General features: G+C 41.2%; 2 protein-coding genes across 2 annotated transcripts; one reads left to right on the forward strand and one right to left on the reverse strand.

Annotated features, from left to right (window-relative positions):
• Positions 1 to 413: 413 nt before the first annotated feature.
• On the forward strand, positions 414 to 16,682 carry LOC120735546 (receptor-type tyrosine-protein phosphatase C-like). Its single transcript, XM_040034941.1, is given in 33 exon segments — positions 414 to 749; positions 3,817 to 3,831; positions 4,011 to 4,031; positions 5,336 to 5,710; positions 5,854 to 6,003; positions 6,212 to 6,223; positions 6,456 to 6,737; positions 6,845 to 7,084; positions 7,173 to 7,283; positions 7,443 to 7,574; positions 7,684 to 7,833; positions 8,338 to 8,490; positions 8,644 to 8,811; positions 8,813 to 8,868; positions 8,981 to 9,041; positions 9,164 to 9,272; positions 9,483 to 9,520; positions 10,065 to 10,174; positions 10,378 to 10,468; positions 10,556 to 10,632; positions 10,721 to 10,757; positions 10,840 to 10,937; positions 11,095 to 11,220; positions 11,338 to 11,495; positions 11,767 to 11,902; positions 12,472 to 12,621; positions 12,914 to 13,004; positions 13,088 to 13,227; positions 13,394 to 13,528; positions 13,610 to 13,726; positions 13,833 to 13,996; positions 14,771 to 14,906; positions 15,427 to 16,682. Coding segments are annotated over 33 exon segments (4,218 nt in total). The 5' UTR covers positions 414 to 688; the 3' UTR covers positions 15,745 to 16,682.
• Positions 16,683 to 18,283: 1,601 nt separating this feature from the next.
• On the reverse strand, positions 18,284 to 24,109 carry abhd8b (abhydrolase domain containing 8b). The gene is made up of 4 exons (XM_040034938.1): positions 22,685 to 24,109; positions 20,807 to 20,977; positions 20,250 to 20,466; positions 18,284 to 19,194 (listed from the first exon to the last, which is right to left on the reverse strand). The coding sequence occupies exons 1-4, from the start codon at positions 23,590 to 23,592 to the stop codon at positions 18,955 to 18,957; spliced, it is 1,536 nt and encodes a 511-aa protein (XP_039890872.1). The 5' UTR covers positions 23,593 to 24,109; the 3' UTR covers positions 18,284 to 18,954.
• Positions 24,110 to 25,227: the final 1,118 nt, after the last annotated feature.

Genomic DNA, 25,227 nt, shown 5'->3' on the forward strand with positions numbered 1-25,227 from the left:
GCAGTGATATGTTCTTGTTAGCTTTGACTGCACGGACGAGCCGTCGTGGGCCTGCAGGGGAGGAGTCAGTGAAAAAGACGAGGTGCTCTAAGAAGTTTCACAACTCTCTGTCTCGCGTCTCACAAGCAAAGTTGCTGAAGTTTAACAAGAATAAAACAGAAATTACTCGGGCCTGAAACTTTAACCTGGAGGCTTCGCCGTGCTCTCATCAGTCTCATCATCCATTTGTGTGCCTCGTGTTATTTGAGCCTAATATGTCAGACGCGACCCTAAAACTGAAATCTTGACCCTATTGGCAGCTATCAGCCTCCTTTTTCAAAGGTCAGAGCGATTTCACCCTTCATCAAATTCAAGTGAACATTAGACGAGCGAAGGCTTCCTGTTCTTAGTGGCGTAGTTGAAATGATGCTTCCTGTCAGCAGACGTTAAGGTAAAGGCAGTCTCTTCAGTGTGACGTCACTGCCACTTGCTCGACTCGAAACCAAAGGCGAGGTTTAGAGTTTGGGGAACAAGTCCAGGAAGCTGTGTCAACCGATAAGACAGAGAACTTATGTTGCTTTAACACAGACAGCTTTTTCTATGTTAGGTTAGAATTGAGGTAAGATTTGGAAATAGGTTTTGGCGTGCGACGACCTGCCGGCTGCTTTCACTGTACGGTGTGTGGCTGTACACACCCTGACTCCTGGACATGGCAGGTCTTTGGGGTCTGAAGATGCTGTTCTGGGCCGGGATCATCGGTTTGACCTACTGTAAGTGACCGTCTGCAGTGTTCTCGGTGCTGCTTTCTTTAAGGATTGTAGAAAGACTTTGAAGTTTCTCTCTGTGTCTGTAAACTGAGGAGAAATAACAGAAAAACGTCTGCAAATGCAAATCATGTAGGTGATGAAGTCTCCCCCTAAACTCGCTGTGTTTGAAGTCGGATGTTGAGCTTGTGATCGTGTATGAGGATTATTATCCCTGTGTGAGATGGAGACGTGAATCTGTCAGCTGAAAAGCTTTTTTACTTTTTGAAAACTGTAAAACATCATCAAGCAAAATGTGACCTTTTAAATAAAAACCGAGGGCAGAGGCTACGCTGTAGCACGCTTTGGAGATGCATCCGCGTTTGAGCTACTTCACGTTTCTTAAACTTTCCAACCCCAAGAACAGCAGACAGGAACTGCACACGCCTGTGATGTGAAAGCTTAAAAATGACAGGTTTCTGAGCCCTTTGGCAAAAGAACGAACACTCGTGTTCAATCAAAGGCGGCTGTTAATAGGAAGAAGACGCTCTTTAAAACATATGCTTTTATTTGGTGCTTTGGGAATTTTTGCAATCGTGTTTCTGTTCTGCTTTGATACCGTGCACGTACGAATGTGTGATTGTGTACTGTATGTGTGTAACTGTGGGGGTGGGGGGGCTGTGTCTGTCTGAAAGCAGAGACATTTTCTGGGGTGTGTCCCTGCAAGCTGCTTCTTCACCTCGGTGACTGTGGGTGCTGTGTGTGATAAACATTTCAGTGTGTGTGTGCGTGCACGTGTGTGTGCGTGCACGCGTGCGTGTGCACGTGTGCACGCTGAGTTACACTGACCTCACTGCCTCCATCGTCACTCATAATTCATCTATAACTCAGCTGTTTTCAGCCAGTCTGTGCTGATGAGCTGAAATAAAATCTGTCATTTATCGTCTTTGCCCTCAGTCTGGCTCGTTCGTTTCTAACATACAGAATTTCTCAGCCAGTGTGAAGGTGTGTCATCATCCACCCAAAACATGATTGTTGTTTTCCTTTCAATCACATTAATCAATTAACTGATCAGCCGTTATTAAAAAAAATTAAATACATAAAAGTGTCCAAAACCAAAATGTCAAAATTTTCTGTTTAGTGATGTATCTCATTTTAATTATTGTACCATATACTCACCATGCACTCATGTTGAAATATTTTTATTCTAACTCACTGTTATTATTATTAAACTAACATTGTTTTACAGTTTAACAGATTTTTACATTAAATTGTATCAGTTCATCGTAACACTGTGAACTGTGTTTAAATATTTACTTTAATAAATGCTGATATACTTTTATTTAGTTACATGAACTTAATTACGTTTAAAGAATCTGAATTCACTTTAATAACATTTGATTTTATCCTTTATTATTTATCTTTAGCGAGCTATACGTGTAATCGTTACAGACAAAATATTAGGAGCACCGCTAAACAGCCACGTTTTTAATCAATAAAGTTAAATTTGATTGTGCCATTATTAATCTAATGTCTCTTTGAGATGAAAGTCTCTTAAAAAGTTCAAAGACATCTCCCAAAAAGATGTCTCTCAGTGTATGATTGTGTTTTAATATTAAACGCATTTAAAAATAGTTTAAAACTCGGCTCGACTTCTTCATCTTTTTCTATATTTTCCTGCTTTTTTTCACTACTTTTAAAGAATTACTACACGCGTGTGTCAGCTCAGTAGTAAATACCAAAGTTCACGCGTCTTCTGCTTAAACTGGGCGAGAGAAGCTGGGCCCTGATTAACAGGCCGCCTGCATTAGCAGCAGCAGTAGTGTGATCAAAAAGTTTGACCACTTCCGTGTGCCATTCTGAGTCGTCTTCATTTCCTGGCAGCGCAGCGCGGGCCGAGCAGGCCGAGGCACCGCGCAGCAAATGACTTGAGGAAAAAAAAGGGAAGCACAGGGTGTAAAATGAAGAAATGAGGTCAGAAATGTTAAGCATGACTTTAAAACGTTTCTGGGAGGAGGAGAGCGTCACAGAGCAGGACTCTGTGGTGAACGCAAAACATGAGACGGAGGAAAAACAGTAAAACAGAGAAAATCAATGAATTAGAGACAGAGCTGGTTACTGTGTCCGTGTCTTTACTGCATTCAGGGATAATCACATTATTGTATTTGTGATTGTCATAATACTACAACACTGTCATGCAAATCACAAACCTACTCTCCTGAAAACACTTAAAACCAGTTTAATAAACGACTTTAAATAGTGAAGAAAAGGTTTTCTTTATGTTTACGTTCCTGGGCTTCAAACACATCATAACGACATAGTTATGATATAAATAAACCTTCACTAAACCTGTTGCAGTCATCTCCAAACGAATAATCGATGAGCTGCGTTTGTGCGAGGCGCTGAAATGTCGCTGCAAACATGTTGCATCTCTGCACGACTGAGTGAAACAACAACGCGCCAAAACCACATCCTGAGTCTCATTGTTTGACTGTCCCCAATCACCCAGTCATTCAGTTCTCATTTCTATTGTTATAAAGAACAAATGGACAACATCAACAAACCCATTTAAAGTAAACTAACTCATGTACTTGTGAATATGATCCAAATGTGTTTATTTGTTTTTTATTCTTTGTAATGTCGAAAATACAGATTTTAGGAGAAGAGAAATTGAAACAAAGAACAAAAGAGAACTTCATACCTGACAAATATTATCTGAAACCGTATTTATTGAAACACTTTGGTTAAAAATGTATTTTTGGTTGTGTCTGGTTCAGTGACGCGGCCAAACCGAAACCAGTGTTGTAAGTATGGGGCGGTTCTAGGTTGGAGTGCAGGCAGGAAGCTGCGGTTTGCTTTCTGATATAGCAACTGTGGCTCTTTGTCACAGTGTCATAGCAACCAGGTTACACAGCAGCGATACCTCATCCACACGATGCTGGGTAACAAAGTTCACCCTGCTGTGTTCAACAGATGTGTAAAAATATTTAGTAATCACTGGTTGTTTGTGTTTTGTTTTCTTTTTCCTGCAAATACAATAAATTATTTAATCACAATCAAACTGATTTACACTTTTTTTCTCTTTTAATTACAGCTCAAAACAACACAAGTGAGTACCATTATACTTTATCATGTTATTGAATCTCTATAGTTGTTCACTTCTCGTAGTCATCATGACAAACATTTAGTAATCACTCATTGTTTGTGTTTTTGTTTGTTTGTGTTTTCCTGCATACACAGTGAATGTTTTCATGACCAAAACACTAATTCTGACATTCTTGTCTCTAGTAATTCCAGATGACTCCAAACGTGAGTTCCAATATATTTATGATGTTATTCAGTTTATAACATTTACTTCTTATTATGTTGTTTTCAGACTTGTTTAATTCCAGTTGTCCCCCTGCTGTGCTTCCTGATGTAGCATGCATCTCCCTCAGCCTCATGTGTAAATGTACACAGTCCTCAAACACTTACTATGAAATGACAGAAATGTGTCTTCTTACTTAAACTGATGAACAGAAGCTTCGATCTGGGTCATCTGTGTCAGACAGAATTTAAACGCAAACACCAAAAACGAAAAACAGTTATGTTTTTGCAAAATGTGTAAAATGTATTGTTCTTTGTCTTCATTTAATCATAGGTTTACTGTGAAAAAGGTGAAATCCTTGTTTTCATATAGCAGCTGTTTTGCACAGATAATTTTCCATGAATGGGTAATCACATATATGTGATCAAGTATTTTCCAAATCAGTTTTACCCTCTGTGAAGCTGAATGAAAGTAAATTAACATGCTGTATACCAGCGGTCTCCAGTCGCTCTGTGGTCCGGGTCGTTTGGTACCGGGCTGCGTGATTTGAGGCTCGGGTGTGAAATTCATGGTTTTCAGGGTTTTTATCGTTAACTCAGTTTCCCGGGGTCTTTCCCATGTTGTAGTAAGAAAGATTTACGTGTTACCATAGCAACCAGGGAGCATTAAGGGGCAGTGAGGAGGATGTTGCTCTCAGTGTTGTTGGCACATTTCAGGAGGACGCTGCTAATAAAGTTACACAATTACACGTTTATTATTATATTTACAAAATGCCACAGGTTTTGTCTCGGTCATATCATTTTATTTTGTTGTATTTATCAGTGACTCCTTAAAGGCCGGTCTGTGAAAATATTGTCTGACATTAAACCAGACCGTGGCGCAAAAAAGGTTGGGGACCGCTGGTGTGTAGCTCTAGTCGTACACTGTCATGTTTGGGGTTTATTGTGTCTCATAGAGTCCAAAGTACTGATGAGATTTAGATTTTCCAAGTGTTAGAGTCGTGCACACGCAAGTCTATCCATCATTGTAACTTGTAAGTCAATGATTGTCTAACCTGTACAACAGAAGATAATACTGTGTTTATCTAAAGCACTAAGTTATTGATAGGATAACATTCACAGTGACATTAAATCCACCTTTACCCAAACATGAAAAGATATGTAGGTGTAAATGAGGGGAAAGATATAAAAGTAGGATATTTATACTGAGAGGAGGGAAAACTGTACATGAAGCACGTTTCACAGCTGATGAAAATACCATCATGATGTCATACTTACTTCTTTTTCTGGGATTGAAAATGTTTCAGCCGCCTCACCTCCAAGCACGACCACAAATCCTGTAACACACATGTTGGTCGCCGCCTCACCTCCAAGCACGACCACAAATCCTGTAACACACATGTTGGTCGCCGCCTCACCTCCAAGCACGGGTGCAGATCCTGTAATAAACCAGTCAGTCGCCTCCTCACCTCCACTCACTGTGAATCGTTCCACGGTCACAGCACCTACTTCCACAGCACCTGCTTCCACAGCACCTGCTTCCACAGCACCTAATTCCACAGCACCTGCTTCCACAATCGCAGTCATCCAAACCACCCCCAGCTCTTCAGTTAGTTTGCCAAATAACACCTCCACCCAATCAAACTCTTCATTTCCAGAATCCAATTCAACTACTATATCTGGTAATGTATTCAGCCTCAGCTCAAGGTTTGCATTAGTTATTATTTTTAAGTCAAAGTCCTAAAATGTTAAACAGCATATCAGGTAAGACTGCTGTCGTTAGGTTTTTCTGCCTAAAGCTGACTCCAAGCATGCTCTCCAACAGCAGTCACTGCTCCTCCAATCACCTCGAAAGAGACCTCACCCACATCCAATACATCCAGCATCCAACCAGCCTCTCAGGCAAACAGCTCTCACACCCAGACCTCACCTCCAGTCACTCCACCCTCCACCACAGTGGCAGCTACGACCAAAGGTTGGACGTTTCTGTTTTTATCATGCAGGACAGTGATACGATTGTTGAATTCACATATAGTGTACAGACAGAGATCACCAACACCTCTGAGGTACCAGCAGCTGTAAGGTGCTCTGAGGTGTTTCTGGTACTTTCATTGCATAATTATAATCATATACTAATGATTTGTTTTCTTCTTTTCTGATCTCACTGAAATGTGTCCTCTCAGCCTCTCCACAGTGTGAGTATCAGTTTAAAAGATCAGTTTTATTGAATGTTTTCAAACACTGTTGTTGCTGCTCAGCATTTCTCTCTAAATTTACTCTGAATCACAATGAAAGTCTTTTTACACTGATTATAGAAAATGTATTTTCATCTTCACCATGATGTTGATCACGGTCAACATCAGAATGAAGAAACTATCTGAGATAAAAAGTGTAACTGACTGATTCTTACTGACAAACATTTTGCAGGTTCTTACACCATCAAATACAGCAACACGTCTGGCTTGCAGATTGAAATAAACCCCCGTGGTAACTACACACTGACTGTTTCTGAAGAAGGCCGACCACAGACTGGAAAGATAATCCAAGCTGATCAGTTGAATCAAATCCCAGTGGGGAAAACTGGACACCTGAAGCCGTGCACTGATTACAGTCTTAATGTTTCATTTACTGAAAAACCTTCATTAAATGATACTGGAAAAGAAATATTCTGTCGCTCTATGAAAAAAACATTTAAAACAGATCCAATGAGTGAGTTCAATTAATTCATATATTTGTGTTTTACATCCATCTTCTTTTAACTTAACAAATGAATCTTTTATAAACTGACACATTTGTGCATCACTTGTTTAATTCAGGTGAAAGAGACGTTACTGAAACCAGCTGCATCCCTGGATATGTTTGTTATAGAAGTGACTGGGACATCAGCTCTTCAATATCAACACCAAATAACCGTTCAGTTGTAGGATGTAGAAATGATGAGAAGACTTTCTGTGTCAGACCTGCTAACGAGGACATTTGCTCAGATTTGACTGTAACCTTTACTCCAGGAGAGTGCAGAGGCTCTTCCTTTAGCTTCACCAAAAGCATCGGTGTTGGTACGTACGAACGAGTCCACGTCTGCCCTGAGATTCAAACATTTACACCTCATTTAATCATGTTTGTCTTCATTCATTTTTTCCACAGATTTCTTAAATTCCAGTGAAATACAGCAGATTAAACCCACTGGACTTCCTGCAGAAATTAACACAACGTTACCAAAGTGTAAAAACCTCTCAGTTAGTTACACCTGTTCAGGTAAGTGGAAACTTTACGAGCTAGAGACACGAGCTCTGTGCTCTCTGTGAACCTGTTCAGATTTATTTCTTTGAATGTGTTCACGTTTGAATCTAAAGCCAAAGGATGAATGTTCACACACTGAGGAACAACAATGACGTCATCTTTGTGTCTCCTCAGACAATAACAAAGCTGTTGTGAATCTGTCTGAGCTGGAGCCGTTCACAGACTACAGCTGTACTGGTCTGATCTTACAGAACAACATCAGCATAAATAAGACGACTCCATCTGTCCACGTCAGGGTTGATTGTGGTGAGTTTATATTTCCTTTAGCTCATCAAAATAAAAGCTTTTATTCTCACACAGTTTGAAGCAAAGGAAACGCTGTTCACTGTTACTGATGTTTACTTTGTTCCAACAGAGCTTACAATAACCAACATAAACAAAATTTCATCCAATACTTCCATTGAGCTCAGCTGGAAAACAACCAGTAAGAACTGTCAACAGGAACTTCCCCTCCTTCATAAGCTTTCTTATGACTGCAGTTGTAAGAAAGACGGTCCAAAACCAGGTGAGTGAGACGGCTTCTCCTGTTATGTGTTTATGTTCATGATGCTTTGACTGTAGGTGAAAAACCAAACCTCTGACTGGGTGTGAATAAATACAGTTATTAAAATAAATAGCAAATATAAAACAGAATAAACGCTGAAACATCAGAGTCGAGTTCACTTTTTCACACAGAAGAAATGATGAGAAGCTTTGAGCTGTTTGAAGGTAACATCTGATGTTTGAAATGTAATTGTCTTTATAAAAAGCAACAAACAGTTTGTCAGTCTGTTGGTTTTCTGACACGTACGTAGTTTCTATGAGAAGCTTGTAGCATCAGTGCTTCATGTCAGCAGGAACAGACTGTAAGTGAAACAGGTTTGTGCCAGTTTATGGATCAGCTGACAGAACTACCAGCTGATGTGTTTGTGAAACTTTAACCTGACATTTGTCATTTACAGTTTCTTAACATGATGATGTTGATTTAAATCTATAACACTTCACATGGTTCATGGAAATTATGTTACAGTTACAGTTACAGTTACAAGTCCTGATGGAAGAACGTGTGTTATTACTGGATTAAATCCATTTACTAATTATACCTGTCGAGTCCGACCCAAATACAAGAACAAGATTCAAAATTCCACTGGGGGTGAAGTTAAACTGAAAACTGATGTTGGAAGTAAGTAATCAAACTTTTTATTACATAATGTTAGAATTTATTTCTCACTGGATATTTGAGCAGTGAAGATAAACAGGAAGGAAACGCAGCAAAGGGCTGCAGGTCTGTCAGTTTTTTACTTTAAATATGGCTTCCTTTAAATTTCTCTTACAGCACCTGCTGCAGTCACTAAGCTGCAGGTGCACGTTCACGAACATAATACGATCAAAGTGAGCTGGGACAAACCCTCTACATTCAACGGACCTGAGGAAAAATATATAATACGTCTAAATACAGCTGATGATAAGGAAGTGACAAAGAAGAAGGTAGAAGACAAAAGGTACAAAATATGAAGTCGAATTCAAAGATCTGAGCTACTCTACGAGCTACAAAGTGAAGGTTTGTTAAATCCAACATTTTTGGTTTAATAAATAAATTATTATGCTTATAAATATTATTTTAGACTCCTGAATGTTGTAATTCACAGTGAACTGACATTTTGTCTTTAAAGGTGACGGCTCACAACGGACACTATGAGAGTGACCCTCAAATAAGTCAAATCAGCACTTTGTGTACGTCCTGTTTTCATTAATGATACAGTTTACTGACATAAATGCTTCGTCTCATTTTAAGCACACACGTTTCTATAAATTTTATCTTTCATGTAAATGTAATTTTTAATATTATTTCACAGACAACGACAAAGCTGTTATTGGGTTTCTGGTCTTCCTCATCATCCTCACGTCTGTGGCTCTGCTTTTTGTCATCTATAAGATCTACATTTTAAAACGCAGACAGTCCCAGTAAGGAAACTTTTGCTTTTGATCATTTACTTTTTCTGAAATCAGGCCTCTTTTTTCTATTGTTTACACATCTTTATATATAAATTGCAAAATTTATTGCAAATTGCAAATTCATGTTGCCTTTTCATTTCGATTTTATAATGTTATCGCACTATTTATGTAGATGCTGAATACGACTCAAAATCTTTGTCTTTTCTAACTTCTTCACAGTGACCTGGGTGAAAATATTCATCTTATTTCAACAACAAGTGAGTTGAGCTTTTTTATTGTCATTTTATTTTTTCCCTCTGTTCACATACTGATAATAATTAAAGGATATTAAATGTGCTGATATTCCACACTGTTTATAAAGTACGTTTATATACAGCAGCAGGACTCAATAAAACCTTTAGGAGCCTGTATCTCAACCATGTCTGCTGAGTAAAAGGAAAGATGTTACATTTAGGATGAAGATGATAACAGAGACAGAAGCATAGCATGTAAAATACCTTCCTTTTCTTAGTAATGAGATTCACTGTGATTTTGAATGATGCTGACCATACAGTGCACATGAACAATGCCAAGAGGTAAAGATCAACACATGGTTGTTGCGTAGGCCAGGCACAGCCATAGTAAGAAAATGCCTAAAGTCACTCATGTGTAAGATCCATGATCACAACATGAAATAACTAAAGCGTTTCCCTTGCTATTTGCTTGCTAATATTGTATGAAACACATATGGATAACAATCAGTGGTTGGATATAATTATGTTTATTTGTAATAATCTCTGCTTTGCTGACTGCTTGTTGTAGATGATGAAGAAAACCTGTTGCTTGTTGAGCCGATCGCAGCAGAGGTCCTGCTGGAAACCTACAAGAGGAAGCTCGCTGATGAGGGGAGACTTTTCCTGGCTGAGTTTCAGGTAAATTCATTTATCAGCTTTCTCTCGGGTTTTATTTTAATTATTATTATTACCATTTTTTTATTCCCTCGCTTACAACAGGCTGTGAGGGAGTCAATATAAAAACACAAAGGCTTGTTGTTCTTGGCCTAGTACAGAGATGAAAGAGTGTGAATGGGTGCTGGGTCTTGTCTGTAAATAACAGAGTTTATATTTGCTTGCAGAGCATCCCAAGAATTTTCTCAAGATACACGGTGAAAGAGGCCAAGAAGTCCTGCAATTCTATCAAGAACCGCTACGTGGACATTCTGCCCTGTGAGCTGATCAATGTTATCAAAATCACTGAGAGTCACTGTGAAGACTGTCATCATTTATTTTATTTTATTTTTTGTCTTGAACTAGATGATTATAACCGTGTCCAGCTAACCACAGGAAATGGAGAGCCAGGATGCGACTACATCAACGCCAGCTTCGTTGACGTATGTAAAAATGTTCAGCTTGTTCAACATAAGGTTCATGACATCTGTTCGATAAAACGGTCAAACATCACTCCTGTTCTTCCTGCAGGGATTCAAAGAGTCCAAAAAGTACATCGCAGCTCAAGGTAAAGTCACGCTCCCGTCCTTCACACAGCTGCACTGAATGACTGTGATGTATGATGCTTATCTACGGTGTTCTCGCTGCAGGACCAAAGGAAGAAACTATAAATGACTTCTGGAGGATGATCTGGGAACAGCAGTCCTCAATTATCGTCATGGTAACACGATGTGAGGAGGGAAACAGGGTAAGATCGTGTTTAAAGTTTTTAAAATGAGTCACAGAGAAATATCCTTTCTTTGAGAATCTTCTTATCTGATTTAGTTAGACCTTCGTATTGTTTGCTCCGTTCTCCTTCCTCACTGAGCGACAGTCAGCCTCTCTCCTCTCACATCGTTTCACAGGTTAAATGTGCTCAGTACTGGCCGTCTCCTGACCGAGAGACTGAGCTTTATGAGGAGTTTATTGTGAAGCTGAACTCAGAGGACCACTACCCAGATTACACCATCCGCCGTCTCAGCCTGACAAACGTAAGCCTCCGTCACATGTTGAACCGACAAAACTGTAAAAGTGTTAAATGTCTGTAATCATATCTGTGTAGAAGTGTTGCTCAGCATGCACATTTATCTCAATAACTGCACCTGCAGAAGAGAGAGAAGAACTCAGAGAGGGAGGTGACCCACATCCAGTTCATGAGTTGGCCCGACCACGGAGTCCCTGGAGAGCCACACCTCCTCCTGAAACTGAGGCGGCGCGTCAACGCCTTCAAGAATTTCTTCAGTGGGCCGATCGTTGTTCACTGCAGGTATGAAGAGGTCACACTCTACGCTCGGCTCAGGTTAACAAGTTTGTTTCACTTTGTTCCATCAGCCATGTCAGTACATCTGTAGGCTGATATTAGGCAAAGTCTGACTGGATGGACGTCTATTTGTAGCCACACCTACTTCTTCAGATCACCGCCTCTTAGTTTAATTCAGATTAAAACACGAGCTGTTAATTGAGATCTAAAGTGCGTCATTGTACATCAGGTTAAATAAGACAACGGCACTCATAGGTGATACTTCTTTCTCGTGCAGCGCGGGGGTCGGCAGGACAGGAACCTACATTGGCATCGATGCCATGATGGAAGGTCTGGAGTCAGAGGGCAGAGTGGACATCTACGGTTACGTGGTCAGACTCCGCAGACAGAGATGCCTCATGGTCCAAGTCGAGGTAAAATATCTGTGTGTGTGTGTGTGTTTAACAATTAGTTAAATCAGCTAAACTTAAATATGTATAATTGTATATATTATGTATATTTTTTAATATATTTTTAAAAATGTTATGTTTATAAAAAGTTGTATTTTAAACATGTACACCGTACCCTCTCTGTCATTTCCTGTCTTCCTCGGTGTTTTTATCTCCTGTCTTGTTCCGGTTTTGCTTCCTGTTTTTTTGTTTTGTTGTTGTTTCTCCTCTTTGTGTTTGGCCCCGCCCTCTTTTTCTTCACCTACATCTGCAGCTTTGTGTCAGTCAGCCCTCTGTGTGTACATGCAGTCCTGTTCTTTAGTCTGCATGTTCGTATTATAGACTCATTCACCTTTATATTTCACCTACTGTGTAAAGAAATGTGAGGAACACCGCGTGTTAGATGTGCATACACTGACTACACTGCACATAAACAAAGCTTCATTTTTTAAAATCCTGTATTAAATAAATGAGGGTAAATGAGATATAAACGCTGCGGCACATTCGAGGTTTGTCTCTCGTGCATTAACATGAGCGCATTTGTGTGCACACAGGCCCAGTACATCCTGATTCACCAGGCCCTGCTGGAGCACAACCAGTTTGGAGAGACAGAGATCAGCCTGTCTGATCTGCACAGCACAATGAACACGCTCAAAGAGAAAAACTTGGACGACGAGCCCACGCTCATGGAGGAGGAGTTTGAGGTACGCCGTGTCTTATCACTTTTATAGCTGTAAACTACAGAAGAGCAGTGCGAGGGACCGAAAGTGCAGCTTTGATCGTGTTTAAGTCGCTGAGTGAGTCACAGAGAAATCACGTAAAGAGTGTCTGAGAAAGCTCTGACAGAATAATGTAAATGACCCTAAAACTTTGATGTAGCACAAACGGCTGAAATCTAACAATATCATCAAGTGTGCCTGTCGTCCTCTTCTCCATCACATCCTGCACGATGGATTGGATGGAAGCAAACTTTTAATAGACAAAATGATCTTGCAGAGACTCCCCACCTTTAAAAACTGGAGGACGCTCAACACAGGAGTGACCGAAGAAAACAAGAAGAAGAATCGTTCTTCGTCGGTCATCCCCTGTGAGTTTGCTTTGCATGCACGCGTGTGCTCGCATGTAAGATTACATCTGCTCAGTTCCACCTCTTTCATATCAAACCTGCAGATGACTTCAACCGCGTGCTCCTGAAGCTGGATGAAGGACGAAGTCAGGACAGTGACCCTGACGAAGACGATGAGGAGGAAGATTCTTCAGATGAAGAGGATGAAGACTCCACTCAATACATCAACGCCTCGCACATCACGGTAACGTTCAGCCTATTTATGAACCCGTTTCTATGTAAACTACTAAAAATACCAGCCGATGTCAAACTGTGACAAACTGCTTCCTGCCACCTTCTTTCCTGTTGCACCAGATAACGAAATGTCTCATCTTCTATGTTTGGACTCGATGTGTTTGTCTCCCACACAGGGATACTGGGGCTGCCGTGTCTTCATAGTGGCGCAGACCCCACTGGCAGACACCACGGGGGACTTCTGGTCGATGATTTACCAGAAGAAAGTTTATACTGTCGTCATGCTTTCAGACAGCAGTGAAGGAGACGCGGTACATACAATATAACATACTTATAGTGACACACATTAAATGTACATGTGGTAAATATGCTTGATTTCTTCTGCTCAACAGGACTGTATTTACTGGGACAAAGAGAAGAAGAGCTTTGGGGAGATTGAGGTGGAGGTGACGAGCACAGACAACTCGCCAAGTTTCATCAGACGCACCATGCAGATCCGCCACGTCAAGGTAACACAGCCGCCACCTACTCTGCCTCTGTAAGCGAGCCTCGCCCGCTGATGAGACCGGACATTTGTAAGCCGGCTGTGCTCTTCTCGTCCTCTTCTATCCACAGAGGAAAGACAGACGGGAGATAAACCATTTCCAGTTCCTGAAGTGGACGAGCAAAGAGGAGGTGCCGGAGAAACCTCAAGACCTCACAGACATGATCAAGGACATCAAGCAAAACTGCGGCACCAGCAGATCACAGAGGAACAACCCCATAGTGGTCCACTGCGAGTAAGAACACACGGGGAACAGTTCAGTGACGAGATGAGAACGGGGCAGCACGCAGCGAGGACGAGTCATCGTTCTCAGCGTTCAGATCAGTAAAATGTGTCGCAACAGCCGACTTCTCCATCTCGCTGGGTTTCAGGGCGGACACTAGTGTCCCTTTGATCAGTGTTTTTAAATAAAGAGCTCGGTAAAATCTAAGCAGCAGGATGTCTTTTAAACAGAGAAATCAGCTACGTAGCTGCATTTCTGCGCATATACAGATGCTGCCACATGTTTTGGTGCAAGCCCTACAGTTGACAGAGCATGCATGAATGCAGCAATCATTTACGTTGCAAATTTTAGATAAAGATCTTGATGAAAATGAGCTCACCCTGCTTTGCAGCCTCACCTCATTTCAAGGAAACCATGCATTTGATTTCCTTTGAGGCATGAATATGTTATAAAAAATAGTGTGAATACTCCCAACCGCACTCTCTAAAGCCACCTCACACAAAGTGTGATTACCGAGTGCACACAGTAAAATGCATCTATGTTAGTGTGAAAGACAGTAAAGGTCAGCCGATCAGGAATAGCTTGAGTATTCCCATGAATTTAACCCAACATCAATTATTCTTTTAAGGAAATCATTTGTTTGATGATTTAATTAGTTATATTTTTATTTCCTTTGACAACAGATCCACTTTCAGACTTTTTGTTTTTCATGTGATGTCCTTCACAGGCCCACAGCTGTCTAATACATAAATGGATATGTAACTTGTGGTGTTTTGTGCTCCTCAGCGACGGCTCGTCCCGCTCCGGGGTTTTCTGCGCCCTGTGGAACGTGCTGGACAACGCTGAGAGCGAGAAGCTGGTGGATGTTTTCCAAGTGGTCAAAACGCTGCGCAAAGAGAGACAGCGCATGGTCTCCAGCCTGGTGAGAAAGAGGAACACAATCGTTCACACTCTGCTTATAACCAGAGATCAGTGTTGCACATCACCAGTTCCCTGTTCTAGCTCACTATGAAATGTATATTTTATATTACTGTTTTAAAAACAAAAGTAAGCTCAAGCATAAAGATCATTTCTGCCTTTTATTTTATAACAAATCCACTGAAAAAGCCACGCCCATTTGTTTTCTCCCTGCTGCTGATGTAAACTTGAGTCATTGTTGCATTTTGCCTGTTTTCAGCAGTGTGTCCACGATTATGTGAACTTTTACAGCAGCTGGAAACTGTAATGACTAGTTTGTGGCGACAGTAGAAGTCTGATATGAAGCACTGTGATATCCGTGCTTGTCCACACAGAGTTTAGTAGTATCGGTTCAGTGTTTGTGTTGTGTTCGTGGGATTCTTCCTGCTGGTTATTTAGGGAAGTGTGTAAGACAGCAAAGAAAGCAAGATTCACTCTAACAAGAAACACACTGAAACAATATTTGTTTCCTGTGTTTCTAACAGGAGCAATACCAGTTTATATATGACGCCGTGGAGGCCGTGTTCCCCGTTCAAAACGGGGAAGTGAAACCGGTGCAGGCCTCTGCAGCCGACTCGGTGCAAATCGTCAACGAGACGAAAGCGGCCGAGCAGAAAGACGAAGGCAAGGCTGAGGAGCCAGCCAGCACTACCAGCAACGAGCAGCAGGCGGCAGCAGAGAGCACTCCTCTGGTGCCTGACAAAGAAGAGAAGAAAGAGGAGGCGGAGAAAGAGGCCCCACCCACGGAGACCACGCCGCTGGACGACACCAGCAACGGTCCCACTGTCACGGTGGAGGTGTGAGGGTGCCGGCCGTGACTGTGTCCACTGATGGAAATAAGCGCTTCAGTTTTATGCTTTTTTAAATTACCTTATGAATGTATAAACGTTGTAAAACTTTTAGATTTGTGGAAGAATTTGACCAAATATCTCACGTCAGTTTCCAAAGTGTTTGATTTAAATTAAGTTATAAATGTTTCTGAATGCAAATGTAATTTCTCTCTTTTCACAAAGTTTACCAGCACAGCTGTCATCAAACTGGACCCTTTACTGGATATTTAAAGAGGTCTAACAACTAAATCTGAAATATACAGCGGACGAGCTGTTTTGTCCTCTACGCTGTTATTTAGTTCATCTTCTGTTTTCCTCATTTATACATAGTAACAAGCATTTTTTGAACATTTAGTTAAAGTCAGTGTTTTATGGCACACTGCGTTTTTTATTACAGTTGTATTTATGCGTTGTATTTGCTCACTGTCATCGGCTTTGTTAAGCATATCTTTAAAAGATAAGTATGTTCCTCACTCAGCTTCTTACTACAGGAACACTGAAAGGTTTGAAGTATCTGTTGTATATTTCTCCCACTAATGAAGTTGGAGCAACATTTGAATCAACATTTTTTGGTTGTGCTGAGTTTCTTTGAGTCACACCAGTAACGTACTCGTGGAGCAGACTGGGTCAACAGTTTTCTTTTTCGTTTGCAATAAATTTACCTGATGACATTTTACTCTGGATCTTTCCTTGAATAGAAAAACGTGAAAACGAGCTCAAATCTTCAGGAGGTTAAAATCATACACGTGTCTTTGTTCTTCATATTAGTTTCAGGGCTGAGCGGCCGATCAGGCAGAGAGAACACACTAATAACACGTCTCAGCTCGTCTCAGGGCGGCTCTGAGCCAGAAACCAAAACCTCGAGCTTCATCAAAAGTCGTTGCTAAGTGTGTGATTGTTTCAAAAGATGGGAAAACAAAATAGAAAACTGACAGTGCAAAAAAATAGACTCAGTCATATAATTAAATCTCTTTAAAACGCATAAATAGAAACATCTCATTTCAGTAAATAGGATGTTATTCATTCACACCAGTGTGTGAGTGTGTACAGCGCTATACACATACAGGCCATTTACCATTTATTCATTCTGCCTTAAAAATGTAGAAACTTTGCTCACTGTTGACATTTATAGTTTGCTTACATTTATTTAATGAGAACCGCTGGGCTTGATTTTATTGGCTGTCTTGCATAACCTGTGCTTTGGATCTTCCTTTGCTTAAATGGATAAATATGATTTAAGTGAATAATATGAACTATGAATATTCTGTTTCCTCGCTGCTTAAAATTCTCTTAAGTCCTTCTTTCAGTCTCACCTTAGAAGCAGTTTTTATGTCTTTACTTTTGTTTTATCGAGATTTAGTCTCAACTTTGACGGGACCATGTGAGAAATATCAAAATTTTACAGTTTAGATTATTGTTTGTACCTTTGGAAGCTTTGTGAATACTCGCACAGATGTCAGCACTTTAATCCTCCAGCACGTGTGGGGGGGACGTTGTGACTCCCAGTGCTAATTCGCTGTGGTTGGACAGCTTCTGTTTGTTTGTGTGCAACAATATAACTGTAAAGAAGGTTGTTTCTGATTTTAAGAAAATTAAAATGGCAGCTGCTCCAAATGTAGAAAAAACAGAAGATTTATCTTTTATTTTTTTGAAAATTCACATTTACTGTGATCATGTAAATAATTTATCATGTTTTTCTTTGACAAAGGCCAACAGTTACAAAATTTAAGACACACAAGACACAAAGCAGACAGTTTCCTTCTATTTGAATCAAAAGCAACATTTCTTGCTTTGAATCTCAGAAACATTCATCCTAACCTGAAGTCAAAAGTATAAAAAGTCTGTCCTACGAATTTAAAAAATCAAATATGCTTGAAAAGAAAGAAAAGGGTGAGATCTGTGCCCTGTACAGCTGACTGAGGCCCTGTGAGGGTTTGTGAACACAGCAAATGCCAGAATTTAAATCCTCTAACGAACTAAACCTTTACAGTCACAGAGGATTTAACAGCTTCCTAGTGTTGATTGTTTACGCTGTGGAGTCACAGACGTCCACGTTAAACTACGAAGGACTCAAACGTTACAGTCGGTGCACTGGACAGTAACACGTTTCCAAGCTAAACTCTTTTGTGTGCATGCAGCAGACACAATAACACAACACAGTGTAATAAAGGACACGTAGAAGCTGTTTGTCAGTGACTCTCAGTCAGTTTTAGTGAGGAATGAAATCTCAGAGGTGCTACAGCACCGACACGTAGCAGCACTACACAATCAATAATGTCTGCAAATACTTTGTGGTGTTCAGCTTGGACATGTTCTCTGTTGCAGTGCTCGACATGCTTCGTTTCCTGTTGCAGTTACACCTCGCTGCATACATGCGATCGTGCTGTTCCTGTAAATGTAGGACTCAGTGATGACCTGCAGTTATTGCTAAGTTTAGCCGTGCACACTCGATTGAACATCATTTTCTTGATGTCTCAGAAGCAGCAAACTTACTTTCACTTCTTTCTGGATCCCCCCCCCCCCTTAAACCCCCATTAATGCATTTCTATTAAATACCAGAAGCAGCTGCTTTCATAGCTACACTGAGCTTCATGCATCAGTGAGAAGAAGAGAAGAGAGAAGAAAAAGGCCAGTGGACGGAGGTTTTGTTTTTCATCAAAAAACATCTTCTCAATTAGTTATTTCGTGTATGGCATTGTGTTATTTTCACATGCTTACCTTTACAACAGGTAAGGTTTGCAATACTTATGAGGAATAAAAAAAGTGACTGACTATCCAGCTACACTTCATAAGGTTGAGTCTCAGCTGTTAATTACAGCTTGTGCTCAACCAGGAGCCACATGTTCTTGTCCCAGTTTACCATCTTTCCCACTTGGCAGCTGTTTTCATCGTTGCCTTCATGGCTGTTTCCATTTGTGCTTCCCCGATCCAGGTACCGTCACTGTAACGCATCAGTTCAAGGCACAAACGCGTCCTCGCTGCTGTGTGTTACGTGGCGGGAGTTTATTTGGAATCAGTGACCTCTGCAGAGTGTCCCGCCTCCAGCAGGACCAGTTAACTGGCTCACCATCAGGTTTAACAGCTTGCACCAGATGCACTGGGATGCTTGTGATGCACCGACTGGCCGACCTCGATTCACCGTAACAACCAGTGTTTCAGCTCTGATGTGAACCTGCTGCCGCTTCATTGGGCTGGTTTAGCAGTCGCAGGCCGGGCCTTGCTGGGCTCAGCTATCGCTTGAGTGTTATCAGTTCGAGCTTTAGCGGTCTCTGGACGGGTTTTGGACTCTTTCTTTGGCGCTGGGAGGGTCAGCGGTTCCCAGAGGAAGAACTCGTGCAGGAGCGTATTAACAGGATCCGGACACTCCATCATGACCATGTGACTGCCGTCCTCCAAGACCTTCAGGAACGCCATTAGAAGTATCTGATAAGAATAAGGATAAGAATAAAGGTTAGACTCATCACCAGCTCAACACTTTCTGAATGATATTGTCAAATATTTCTGCAAATAACAAACTACAGTTCAAATGAATGAATCAGAGTCAAAGTGTGAATCCAAACAAAACCTTTTGGTCCTTTTTAGTGGGCGGAAAACAAGCACATTATGTGTGTAAGTTGACAGAAGGACACGATTTGGCATTTAAATGAATTTCTGTGTCTCTTCTCATGAATCAGCCACTAAAGTTCAGCCGCTGCATCATCGTTTTGGCTGCTGTTTACCTGAGAATTTGTTAAAGCAGCTGATTTTTTTTAAACATTCACTGGATGCTGTAAACTGACCTGATTTCATATTTCAGCTTGTTACGGTGAATTTGTTTGCAAACTGCTGCTCGTTTAGCAGTTTTCTGGCCACCTGAGAATTATATTTCTACTTTTGCTTCGATTACCGACCCCTGAGGGAACGATCTGTTTCCTAAGCTAATTTCATCGCTGCGTGCAGAGCAGCTATTTTCATCAGAGAGAAGAACCAGGCTGAAAGATTATCAAATGTTCACCGGAGAGTTCAACTTGAAACACAAAGCAAGGTGATGATTCCTCCAACAGGTGCTTTATCTTATATTACATAGTTATGAAATTATGACGCTCTTCCACGTCTTTGTCCCGTCTTCCTCCAATCACCCCAGCTGGTTGCAGCAGATGGCCCCGCCCCTCCCTGAGCTGGTTCTGAGGTTTCTTCCTGTTAAAAAGGGAGTTTTTCCTTCCTACTGTCACCATAGCGCTTGCTCATTGGGGATCTTCTGATTATTGTGGTTTTCGCTACCTTACAATATAAAGCACATTGAGGCACCTGTTGTTGTGCTTTGTTGCTGTATAAATAAAGCTGAACGTCTGCTTTAATGAAGATTTTAACTGGATTTTCTTCTTTCCAAACTGGGACACATTTCTTATCCTTTTCACCACAGGATGATGTTTTCAGTCCACAATCTGTTATTTATAATAACAATAGCTTCATTAGGAAGTGTGAGACCCCCCACTTACTTCTGCCATTCGTTGGTCCTCTTCAACAGGGACAAATTTGTCATGCATGCCATGCACCAGCAGGACGGGCACTGTCAGCTCAGCGTGGTAGACCTCGTCCCCCTCAGGCCAGTACTGCCCGCTCATCATGGCACGCAACACAAAAGACGACACATTGAAGGCATTGTTCTCTTTCAGCAACTGCTTCTCCCTGGCGCCCTGCCGAGCAAAGCCCGCCCTGCAGAGTAGACGACATTTATACCAAAGAAAAAATTATTATTTTAAACATTAATTTAACAGCAGATTAAACATAAGAAGAATTATCCTCCATACATGATATTACACATACAATAAACATGATTTGCTACTACAGACAGTTTTACTGTCTGCACGACTTTTATTTCTTTGTCAAACTCTCTTACTTACACTCTTTCTGCAAAATGTGTAAATAAATGTACTTGCGTTAAAGCATTTATGTTTAGGAGGCTACAAACCTGAACTTCAACTGTTTAGAGAAACAGAAAACAAACTGAGTCGTGCCTCCTTCCTTGGAGGATCTTTCAGTTTCGCTGTCTTACTTGAGAAAGCACCAGGCGAGCAGCGGGGAGAGGCAGTGAAGCACACAGGTGGGCAGGTTGAAGATGGAGCAGAGGCTGGGCTCCAGAGCTGTGGGACCGCCGCCGTTGATCATCACCATCTTGTGAATTTGTTCTGGATATTCATGAGCCAGGAAGGTGCAGAACGACACACTAGACAAAAAGAACAAAAGGCCGGTTACAGGACAGACTGAAAAAACCAGGAAATCATGCTGTGGTAGTCATCTTTGAAATCAACTGTTCAGAATTGGCCTTTTTTATGTGTGAGTCCAAATATTGTGCCTCACTTTTTCACTTGCTCACATTTTCACAAGTCAGCACGTCTTTAAAGTCTGGATTAAATATAGTGTGTAAGAAACTGAGCAATAATTATCACAGTTAACAGCAATAACACCGATTTTAATGGCTATACAGGAAGTAAAAGGAAGTTAGCGTAGCATAAGACCCAGCTAAATAACAGACAGAATAAAATTTAGCATTATTTATATTCACTACACTCAAAAAAGTATTTATGCACAAAATGCCGACTTCAAGTCATTTGTTTGCAGGAAATTACAGGATTTTTGTTACATAGGTACAATGCAAAACACACTTATTAGAATCTGGTCAAAAGAAGTTCACTGGATGGGCATAGATTCAGTTTACAGGTTTATTCAGGAGGCAGAGCATACATACTAACTGAAGGCTGGCGGTTTGTGGGTGGTGCCAAATATCCTTGGGAAAGATTCTAAACCCAAGTTAGTCCCCAACCCCAACCAATCACAGCAGATGGCCCCGCCCCTCCCTGAGCCTGGTTCTACCGGAGGTTTCTTCCTGTTAAAAGGGAGTTTTTCCTTCCCACTGTCACCAAAGTGCTGCTCATAGGGGGTCATATGATTGTTGGGTTTTTCTCTGTATCTATTATTGTACGATCTACCTTACATTATAAAGCACCTTGAGGCGACTGTTGTTGTGATTTGGTGCTATATAAATAAAAATGAATTAAAGTTGCTCTCTGATGCATCCATCAGTGTAAATGTTAGTCAGAAAGCACATATGCATAGAAAAAAGTGCTTGGATGAATCATGCAAGTTGTATAAAGCTACCTGAGAGCTGAGTAGAGTAGAAAAGCACTTTATAAGAACCAGTCTGTTTACCATTTATTCTGTTGTATTTTACTCAAAGTTATTGTTTCATGCTTATGAGGGCAAAGAATCATTTATTTAGTTAGACTAGAAAGTCCCTTTGAAATTAAATATATATGTTATTCACATACTAAATGTCTATGCTGTATAATTTACATTTGTGGTTTTAATTATAGCTCTAATTATAGAAGTTTAACAGTTCTTCTTAACGTATCTTTTGTTACTGTATAGCATGTCCCACTGTATGTTGCTACACCTTTTGTTTACTGGCAACTTTATTTTCCATAGCTTATTATGACGTGTCTAAAAAAAACTATTTTTATTAGTTTTGAACATTTTTAATTATTCATCCCCCGTGGTCTTTGAACCAGTGTATTTGTTTTTATTGTAGCTTAATTGGTGTTATTTTTGTACTTTTTATTGTTTTTAATGTATTTAATCATTTTTGTGTACAACACTTTATAACTGCTGTGACTGTTAAAGTGCTTGAAGTTGGTTTGGTATGGTATGGTATGGTAAAATTCTTGTTTTATCTGAATAACTTCATGAAATCTAAATATGTTGAATTTTAACTGACATGAAACTGCAGAGTAAATTCTTATATTTCAGAACCTCCAATAAGATCTCACATCTTTGCCTGACAAATGACTGAAACAAGGAGGCGCTGAGGTTTCCTGAACACTTCTGGATGACCTCCGGACCGTGTTCTGTTTGAACGCTGTGATCTGGGACTCACCCGTAAGAGTGTCCTATGAGGATATTCCTCTTCCGAGCGTATCTCTTGAAGATGATTCTCATATCCTCAGCCAGCGCATAGAACGTGTACGCTGCAGGAATCTGCGGTGCTGAGCTGGCTCCGTGTCCTGCCAGGTCCGGGGCAATCACTTCGTAGCCCAGCCGAGAAAAGAAGTCCAGCTGGCTTCCCCAGATATCCAGCGAACCTCCGACCCCGTGAATGAAGAACAACGCCACATCTGGATGTGTCCCTTTACAGGCTGATATCTTCCTTTCACAGTCGATCACCACAGTGCGCTTGGGCTTCCGCCTGCGCTTCCTGGGTTGCTGAGATTGGTCAGTCTGTCCAGCAGCAGGTGCCTCACCTGCTGCTGCTGCTGTGTCCGATGCGCCGTTGTTTCCAGCCGTGACAGAGTCTGATCTCGCCTCAGGAATGTTGACGGGCGGCGACGACTTACCACAGTCCGTCAGTTCTACCTCCATGGTGCTGTTGGGTTCTGTCTCTCCATTCTGGCAGCTTTTCAGCTCTGCGCTCGCCCTGTCACCCAAGTTCTCAATGAACAGCTGTCCGTTACGGTAAACTGTGATTTTTCGTTTGCAGCTCACACTCCCACCAAGCCCGGTGGGCTCCTCCACCACCGGCCTGTCGGGGATGATATGCCGAACTCGCAGAATGCGGCCCGGTTTTACCTCCACAAACTCGTAGCCATCAGCAGGTTCTGAGGTTTCTACAGGAACCACAATATTGGTCGGCTTTGAGGTGAAGCAGCAGAGCAGACCTTCCAGAAAGCTGGTCAGCATGGCTGCCAGTCTGCAGGGAATATAGTCACATAAAAACACACATAAGAAACACGAGCGAAGAGGGTCATTGAAGAGATGCAGACAGGCAGCAATGTGAACCTTTATCATACAAGCAAGCTCTCTAGTTAAGCCAGAATAAGAACACAAAACTATGGCAAAATGATTCTCTGCTCATGTCATTAGAAACTCGCTCAGGAAGATGAATATGAGGAGATGAAGGCACAGTACACATGCATACATGCATCAAGCACATGCATTTGGAGAAACAGCAGAGTTAAATGGCAAATATTAACCAAATATATGCTGCATGTCATTTCAGACTTCTCTACATCAGCTGACTATCTGGGAAGCTTAAATGTACCATTCAGAGAAATAAACAAGTTCAGGTGCCTTTACACCCCGGCATCTGTTTACAACTTAAAGCCTTGCTGCTTTCTGTCAGACGTAACTGATCACCATCTTTACTCAGCACGGCCTTTCGTGGTATTAATAGACATGAACGGATGGTAATAGCTCCCTGAGTTAAAGCTGTCCACCATGTGATCGCTCTGCAGGAGCAACACACAGCAGCGCTACTGGTTAAAACCACACAACAACCCATCGGTGATTAAAGGTGCTTTTTTGAAGCGTTGCTCAGTGATTATTGAAGGATATTCATGAATAAAGAAAAGCCAGAGTGTTACTTTGGTGTAAATTAAGCTCATATAGACAACATGCTCTTCTTCTTCTACTGTATATCATATTCTTCAATTCCAATACAACCACCTTTCTACTTCCTTGCTTCTTTTGAAACTTCTGCAACAATTTTGTAACTAAACAGCCCCCAAAAGGTGTCGCTGTGCATTACACAGGTCCTCCTGCAGTATCAGTTGTTGGTTGATTATCTGCTATGGCAACAGCAGCCATGCAGGGTCTGCAAGCGTCTCTGCTGGCTGCATTATCCTACCTTCCTCCCTGCTAGAAAGGATTATACTCTCAGTCTCTCTGTTTAAGTCCACAGAGCACAATCTGTCTCTGGATAAAAACAGGAAACTATGGCACTGTGCAGAGACAGTTTTATACTGTTGCGTTTTTCTCTCAACTTTACATCAGCTCCTGTTTTCATGTGGGGATTATAAGCACAACGTAAAACAATATTCCTGCTTGGCCCTTTTAGCCCTTTCTGCTTATACTGGCACATCCACTCTCCAAATAACAGTGCGGTGCTGCCTGTACTGACAGGAAGAGGCTGAGAGCGGCATTTTCACATAAGTGAGGGTCGCCCATTCATCTCACAACAAAAGGCATCATTTTGATCAGGCAGAAGGAGTGACGCATTTTATTTCCTGTTCCATTTGTATAAAATACTGGCGAGGCTGGATCATAACCTAAACCAGCTTACAAGCACAAAAAATAAACATTTATCCATCTACCACGCCCCCTGTCACATAGTCCGATCCCCCCTCATCCCCCTCACCAGAATTTACATTTCAAATATTGTATAACAAGACAAAACTGCAAACTCATAACTAACTGAAGCCTTTGATTGAAATACCAAATAATGACACTCGTTCTCTCTTTCACACGTGGCATCACTTCTGCTATGGTTTTGTTTGTATTAAGTGCACACATGAGTCTGTGACAGCAGACAGCCGATCCCTCAGCATGTTTGTGCTCTCTGCTCATGTTGCCTTCATATTGAATCATTTTTGGCTTTTTAAAGAACTTATTTTAGCATCGCACTCAACAACAAACAAATCCTCC

This window comes from Simochromis diagramma, unplaced genomic scaffold (assembly GCF_900408965.1).
Source record: "Simochromis diagramma unplaced genomic scaffold, fSimDia1.1 OVJJ01000816.1, whole genome shotgun sequence".
NCBI classification, from domain to species: Eukaryota; Metazoa; Chordata; class Actinopteri; order Cichliformes; family Cichlidae; genus Simochromis; species Simochromis diagramma.